This window comes from Vombatus ursinus, unplaced genomic scaffold, assembly GCF_900497805.2.
Source record: "Vombatus ursinus unplaced genomic scaffold, bare-nosed wombat genome assembly UNPS02014769.1, whole genome shotgun sequence".
NCBI lineage: Eukaryota > Metazoa > Chordata > Mammalia > Diprotodontia > Vombatidae > Vombatus > Vombatus ursinus.
Window position 1 is genome coordinate 1780532 of NW_020954547.1, and position 8415 is coordinate 1788946.

At 41.8% G+C, this 8415-nt stretch overlaps 1 protein-coding gene across 2 annotated transcripts in view; it reads right to left on the reverse strand.

Annotated features, from left to right (window-relative positions):
* The window catches only part of RWDD3 (RWD domain containing 3), a 23878-nt gene extending 19253 nt beyond the window's left edge, over positions 1-4625 (reverse strand). For both annotated transcript variants that reach the window (XM_027862606.1, XM_027862605.1), the window contains exon 1: positions 4520-4625. In XM_027862606.1, the coding sequence (XP_027718407.1) occupies positions 4520-4604 (85 nt within the window). In that variant the 5' untranslated portion in view covers positions 4605-4625. The remainder of the gene's footprint in view (positions 1-4519) is intronic.
* Between the last annotated feature and the right edge of the window lie 3790 nt (positions 4626-8415).

Here is an 8415-nt window from a genome sequence, read left to right on the forward strand (position 1 = left end):
CAGGAGCCAATGAGAAAATGAAAAAGACGCAAAATGAAGTCAGCATCAATGTGACAGTATTTGGTTCAGAGGGTTGTCAAGGTCAGGGGTGGGTGTGGGGTGTATGGGGGTGTGTGTGTGTGTGTGTGTGTGTGTGCGCGGGGACGTGTGCGTGCCACATGCCTGCCTTAAGTAAAATACCAATCAAATACCAATCAAAATGACAGTAACATAAACTTGGAAAGATAGAAAGTAGATTTTCGTCTTTGTACATCTGGGTTATCAGTGGATTATTTAAATACATGACTAGGAAATGATTTTGGCCAAACTTTCCATAGACTTTTCACATCCACTGATTTTCACTGTTTTAAGAAGCAATGCTACTTACAACATTGTGCTATTTTCCTCCATATTATACAAGTGAATTTATATTCTAAAGTAGTGTTGCCCTAGGCTGCAATCTCTCTCCCTTAGAAAAGAAGATCAAGTATCTGCTGACTTGGTTTTCCTCATACTTGTTTGGTCACTATATCTCATTCTCCTTTACTGACACATCCATAATCCACATCACAGCCCCTAATCATGAAGTCTCTGTCTTGGGCTCTCTTCTCTTCCCTCCCTATATGCTTACCAAGTCCCATGGGATTAATCATCTCCATACACATGACATACATATACCTATACATAAATATACATACATATTACACACATGTATTTCTGATATAGAGATATCTAGTGAAACTTATGGGCCCTCTCTCAAAATGCTTTTAAATACATTTTTTAAAAATAGAATTACAAAAGAAACCAATTATATTGAAGTAGTTAATAAAATATTTTTTAAAAGAATTCATAGACCTCAGGTTAACCCTGCTCTAGCCTAGTATGATCCTTTTGGACCCTGACTGATCCACTAGATTACCTCTCCCTCTTAGCTTTGTGTCATCTGCAAAATTGATGAGCATGCCATCTATGCCTTTATCCAAGTCATTGATAAAGATAATAAATATCGCAAGGCCAAGCACAAATCTCTGGGGTACTCCAGTAGAGACCTTCCACCACATTAACAATGATTTACTCTGAGTTTGGTCAAACAAACAGTCTGAATCCATCTCTTTCCATCTCTCCACAACAACAGTATGAGACACTACTTGTATCTCCTTACTTGTCTTGGGTATCAACTCCACGTTGGTCATTCTTGTCATTTCTATTGACAGTTATCCCATATATACCAAGTCGAGATCCTATTTCTTCTTTAACCCACCTTTTTCTCCCAATATAAATTTTTTTAGAATCATTTAGTTGTCCTTAGCTTCTATCACTACCCCCTGTTCACTGTGAGCTTTAGAATTCCTGACATAAATGTACCATTCCTGACCAAGCCACACTCCATTACCCGGCCTTGCTTCCATCTTCTATGCACCTTTTTTAAACTCTGAGTTGTTTAGTCCGTGTGCATGTACATAGGGTCTCCTCAGGCATATCTCATTTCTTCTCATTACAAATGGTTCCCTTTGTGTCTTCAGAATTTCATTCCTGAGCCTCTCCAATCACTCCTGGGGTGACTTCCCATGAAGTATTTTACTCTAGGGGGCTCCTATCTATCTTTACTCTGAACTCTGAAAATTCGCTTTCTCAAAACATAGAGTTCATGTTAAACTATGCCTAGATTTTCTCTCCTCCAAAACCACCTGTAAAAAGAAGTGGTCTCAGGGCAGCTAGGTGGTGCAGTAGAGAGAGCACCAGCCCTGGATTCAGGAGGACCTGAGTTCAAATCTGCCCTCAGACACATAACACTTACTAGCTGTGTGACCCTGGGCAAGTCACTTAGCCCCATTGCCTAAAAAAAATACACACACACACACACACACATAATAATAAAAGGAGTGGTCCCTTCTCCTTAGGTTCCCATTACTTCCACCTCAGCAATTAGTTCCTCCTTGCTAGTGAGAATCAAATCTAGAACAGAATTTCCCCTTATTGGATCTTTTCTATTTTTTTAAAATGAAAGTATCACTAAGGCCAGTCAATAAGTTATTAGATGTTCTTCTTTTGACTGAAAGAGCTCTAACATGTTTAAAAAAATTAAGTCCTCCACCTCTTGTATACCATTGCCTCTGTGCTTGGGATGTTTCCCAAACTCATCTACCACTCTTCTTTCTGTCCTGGTGGTCTCTAATATACTCTAGTGACAATTTCTGCTTTTTCACTGACTTTCACCAAATACTCTCCATCATACTTACTTTCTGTAGTCTCTGGATTTCCTACTAACTGTACACTCCTTCCCACCTGATCCCCTTTCATCTATCTTGCTTCTTCTGAATAAGGTATATCCATTCAGGGAACAGTTCAGTCTTGGGTTTCATAATACTCCTTCCCTCCACACCCCCACCCCTCTGTAATACCTCAGTTTCTAACTGCCTCTGGGATCAAATAGAAATGTCTTTATTTAGCTTTCAAAGAACTTTACAACCTGGACCCAACTTACTTTCCCACCCTCTTTATCAATTACTTCCCTTCTGGAACTCTATAGTCCAAACTGGCTTCCCTACTGTCACCCATTCCTGGAATGTACTTCCACCTCACCTTTAGGAATACCTTTTCCTCCAAAATAATCTTCAAACTCCCCAAGCATCTCCCTCCCCACTAATTTATTATATATTTTGGATATTTATACACATCTCCCTCAATAAAATGTAAGCACTTGTGGGCAATGACTGTTTTATTTTGGTTTTTCCATTCACAGTGCTTCAAATTTAGTAGGAACTTAAGAAATGCTTATTGAATGACGCAGTCTGAGCCTTTATTTCTCCTCACTGGAGGCACTGCTTTTTCTTAAGCTATACTTTTGCAAGAAATGGTGATAATAAAAGGCAGTATCTTTATCATTTTCTATTTCCCAATTTTCAGCTCGTTCCATATGAATAGGTCAGATCGAAGCTATTACGCCCACAAACAGTGTCTTCTCATCCGTGGCTTTTCTTCTAATTTTATGCCAATTGTAACCCTTACTCTAACTAGTCAATGGTATGATTATACACAGACAGCTGTTTCTTTTCAGAATTTCACATCAGTAACTAGCCATTTCCTGTTTGTTTAGATACAGTCAATTTCATTTTTTATGTTATTCAGTGCTCACCATGTCTAATGTCTTTCCAATGAGTTTCTGGAAGAAACTATTCATAATATATAAGCATGAAGTTTCTGAGAGGCTTACATATCTGTGGCACCTTTGGACCATATTTCCCAACATGTTTTTCAACATTCTTCCCTGAGCCCATCTTTGCACTGAAATTACCAAAGCATATGTTGACTTGGTTTGGAGGATTTTTTCTTTTCCTTTTTCTTTCTGAGGATTTACAATCTCCCTACTTTTTAATCTTCCCCAGTGGAGGAAGACAAATAAATTGCAACTGTCCCTGTGGTAGTCTTACGCTTATGCTCAAATGAGGATTTGTGAATAAGCAACTAGCATGCAAAGGAAGAACTAGAAAAGGTATTGGAAATAAAACGCAAACAAGTGAACAGGATATATAGCAATAGGGTGGCAGGATGGTGAAGTAACCGCTATTTTGATGGTACAAATCTTACCAAGTTTCCTAGAAGAGTATATAAACAATCCCACACAAATATGGTAATCCCATACATATACAAATAGACAAATGCCCTTACTCATACACCCTTTAGATCCTATTCCAAATATTAATAGCTGGCATTTATATTTCTTTAAGATTTATAAAGCACTTTGCATGTAAGTGTCTCATTTAATTTTCGTAATAACCCTGTGTGGTAAGAGTTTGTGAAGGGAAGGGTGCAAACCTGTAACTTTGACTCCCTTGGCACCAAGGCAGCTTTTCTGCAAATTATGGCTTTAGAACTGCCTGTAGCACCAGGATGCTAAAGTAACTTGTCCGAGATCACACAGCAGCTTTCATGAGTCCAATCTTTTACCGGAACTCCACGGCCAGCCCTTTCTAAGCTAGGCTCTACAGATATTATCCCCATTTTTCAGATGAGGAAATCGAGGGTCAGGAAGGTCAGGTGCCCTGCTCACCCAACTAGCTGGCATCTGGGTCACGATTCAAACCCAGGGTTCATGGGCCCCTTCAGCAGCGTGCCGCCAAAGACGCCTTCCTTTAAACGCACAACAAAATGCAAATATAATTATAATAATAAATGAAGCCAAAGGTGTGAAAGTAAGGGTGTATTCTTTCCCAATCCAAGTTCACGGACTCCACTGAAATCAATCCTCAGATCCACTGGGGGTACCTCGTGGGATGTTCACTAGCTCCAAGGAAATGGGAGGCATTTCCCACAGCCACACTAAAATTCTGTGACCTCTCCCACCCCTGAGGGTCAGGGCCCCGGAGTCCGAGATCGGACTCGGCCCCTCCCTCGAGCCTCAGCTTCCTCAGCGGTAACACAGGATTTCTAGGCTCCCTCGCAGCCCTAGGGTCTAGGAGGCCCTGCGGTGTTTGTTCTGAGACCGCGAAGAAACACGAGTGAGCCGGGGACTGCGGAGGGAAGGGGGGGTGTCGGTCACCTGAGCAGCTCACCACCTCCCACTCGTCCGGCCCACAGAAAATAGCCGCCAAAGCCGACAGCTCCTCCCGCACCAGCTCCCCCATGACGGCGGCGGCGGCCGGGCGGAAGCGCCGCCCGCCGGATGCACCGCCTCTTCCGGCCTCTCGCCTCGCACGCGCCGACCCGCACGGCGCCTGCGCGGCCGCCAGAGGGCGCACCAGCCCCTCCCTCTGCTCCTGGATCCTCTGGCTCCCATGCGCAAGTTACAGCGTGAGCTCGGAGAGGGACTCCCCGGCCTCCCAGAGCACCTGCTTCTGCGTCCTAAGCCGCTAGGTGGCGCCGCTGAGCGCTAGGCCTGGAGTCAGAAAGACCTGAGTTCAAATTCGCCTCAGACGGCTTTCTAGCTAGTCGCTTAACCTCTGTTTGCCTCCCTTTCATCAACTGTAAAATTGGGAGAGGGGAGAATAATAGCTACCTCCAGGGTTGTTGTGAGGATCAAATGAGATAATATTTGTAAAGTACTTAGCACAATGCAAAGGTACTGTGTTAGCTGTTCTTGTTTGTTATTATTATTATTATTATTATTATTATTATTTCAGTCTCAGAAGCTTCCTGTGTAACTCTGGACAAGTCATTTAACCACTAATTGCCTCAGTTTCCTCATCTATAAAATGGGGATAATAATAGCACCTACCTTGAAGGGTTTTTGTGAGGATCAAATGAGATAATATTTATAAAGTGCTTAACACAGTACCTGGCATCTAGTAGATGCTATGTAAATACTTTCAGTCATATCTTCAATTATATACTTCTCTCTGTGACCCCATTTGGGGTTTTCTTGGCAAAGATACTATAATTGTTTGCGATTTCCTTCTCCAACTCATTTTACAAATAAGAAAAGTGAGGCCAACAGGGTTAAGTGACTTGCCCAGGGTCACACATCTAATAAGTCTCTGAGGCTGGATTTGAACTCAGGAAGATGTGTCTTCCTGACTCTAGGCCTTGCCCTCTATCTACTTTACCACTAGCTATTAACATGGGTGCCCAGGCCTCCTATCAAACCTCCAATAACATTTACAGGCACTGGATCTGGTTTCCTTGGTGTCTGGAAGACCTGAATTCAAGCTTCTGCCACATACTGGCTGTGGGACTCTGGGCAGGTGATAGTTTGCCAAGTGCCTCAGGCCCTTATCTCTTAAGAGATAAAACCCTGAATTGCTAATCTGCAGGCTACCTACATATAGATGAAATTATGGTCCAGACTGGAAAGAAACTAATAAAGCCTCAGAGATTTGCCTGCTTTGCAGAAGAGGAAACAGGTCAGGAGAGGTGAAATTGACCCAGTTGTGCAAGCGGTAAATATCAGAGCCAGGAATCAGTGCCTTTATTATTTCCAATTTGTCCTGTAGATAAGTTTGCTTATACGTAGTTGTTTGCATATCATCTCCCCCATTGGACTACAAACTCCAGGGAGCGGGGACTGTCTTTTCTCTTTCTTTGTATCCCCAACGTTTATTAAGCACACAGTTGGGGTTTAATAAATGTTATTGACAGACTCCAAATTTAAAAATACTTTTCGCTACAATTCCCTAGACTTTGGCTGATGAAACTGATCTCCCAGAGGAAGGGGATACTTCTGCTATCATGAGCACCCTACTTAGGCTGGGCTGGCTATATAAATTAGAAATCATGGGGTAGATCATAGAATTTTAGAGCTAGAAGAAGCTTTACATTCGTCTAATCCAACTCCCTCGATTTGAAGATAGGGAAATTGGAGTCTAGATATATCCTATGTGAGGGATTGTCTGATGTTGGCTACGTGCCACGTGGGGGTTGTGGCAAGATGGGGCAGGAACAACATATTAGGAAGTAACTGGAGCTCACGCTCCGAGGCAGGGGGCTGTGCCATGTGGAGTTGTGGTGAACTGGGGTAGGAACAGGATACGGGGAAGTAGCCGGAGCATGTGCTCCTGAGGCAGGGGGCTGTGCCACGTGGGAGTGGGATGGCAGAGAACGAGCTCCCTTTGTCTAGTCCTCTCCCTAGGTGCAGCGCTAACCCCAGACGTCTCCTTCCGGTATCCGGGCCTAGCTTCCTGCGTCACGTACTCTCCCTTTGTGCAGCGCTAACCCCAGACGTCTCCTTCCTGTATCCAGGCCTAGCTTCCTGTGTCACATACTCTCCCTTTGTGCAGCGCTAACCCCAGACGCCTCCTTCTGGTATCTGGGCCTAGCTTCCTTTGTCACGTCCTCTCCTTTCATGCAGTGCTAACCCCAGACATCCCCTTCCAGTATCTGATCCTACAATCATTCACTGGTAGGCGGGCTGAGGAGGAGGGGCTAGGAAGGTATATAGGGGCAGTAGGGGTGGGAGCTCGCTCTCTCTTGCTCCTGCTCTCTTGCTCTGCTTTCCTGCTCGGCCTTGCTGTGATGGCCTCTGAATAAAGTTTGAGTGCTTGCACCTCCCGATCGGCTCGTCTCTGTGTTTATCTGGGTGGGCTCCAAAGACTGGTAAGTATGACCTTGGCAGCCTGCTCCCGTTAGAAGGAGAGTGCACGGCATGACCGGCACATCCTAGACTTGCTTAATTAAGGACACAGCTGTGCACCAGGCTTTAAGGAGAAGGAAGAGCTGAAACTGCCTCCAATCCCTCAGACTCTAAGGCCTAAAACCAGCTAATAAACTTTAATGTAAGGTGCGCATTAGGCAACTTCTCAAGCAACAGCAAGAGAGGATTTTCTAGAATTTGGACTCCACAACTCCAATATAAGTGGGAGGAAATAGCAATGGAGCTCAAGAGGAGAGGTGTAATGATAATAGCTAATCTTGATGAACTTTAAAGTTCATTTTCTCATACAATAAACCCTGAAGGTAGATAGTATTGATGGGGTGCTTGGATCACATCAGTATTATTATCTCATTTTATAAATAAGGGAACTGAAGCTCAAGGAGGTTAACAAGCTTCCCAAGGGTAAAAGAATTTGATCAAAGGTCTTCCTGACTCCAAGGCCAGTGCACTTGCCAATACACCACTTGCCTTTCTATATGTAACATCAAAATAGGTGAAACTTTCCTTCACATTTTCTGGTTTCTTTTGGGAACTGAGAACTCAGGGAATGAATTGAGGATCTGGAAGGAAATGCCCAAAACTTAAAATGTAGAGGATGTTAGTAGAAACAGGGTAGAATGATGGACTTAGAATCAGGTCAAATCCTACCTCTAACTAGGCAAGTCACTTAACCTCTGTCACCCTCAGTTTCCCCAGCTTCAGTATCCTCAGGAGGATACTGCCTCATGGGGTCGTTATGAGAATCAAATGAAATAGCATGTGTAAAGCACTTAGCAAATACATATATATGTGTGTGTGTGTGTTTATATATAAAACATATGTCTACATATATGTATATAATTATACATTTATATTTTATATAGAAATTGCTTATTTATATATAACATATATGTATTGGTGTATTTATTTGTACTTATGTATTAATTTTATAATTTTATTTATTTATATGTTTATATATAATGTGTTTACATATTATATGTATATAACTACATATTTATATTTTATATGTAAATTATTTATTTATATATAACATGTTTGTTTTTATTTATTTACACATATAATATATCTGTATTTTATATATTTGTATTTATATATTTATTTCATATATTAATTTTATAATTTTATTTATATATATTCATATGTTTATATATAACATGTGTTTACATATTATATCTATATAAATCATTATTGAGGAAGGAATGGTAGGGAAAAAACATTTATATAGCATCTGTTCTGTGCCAGGCACAGTACTAAGTGCTTTACAAATATTAACTCATTTGATCTTCACAACAGCCCTACAAGGTAGGTGCTGTTATTATCCCCATTTTACATTTGAAGAAACTGAGAAA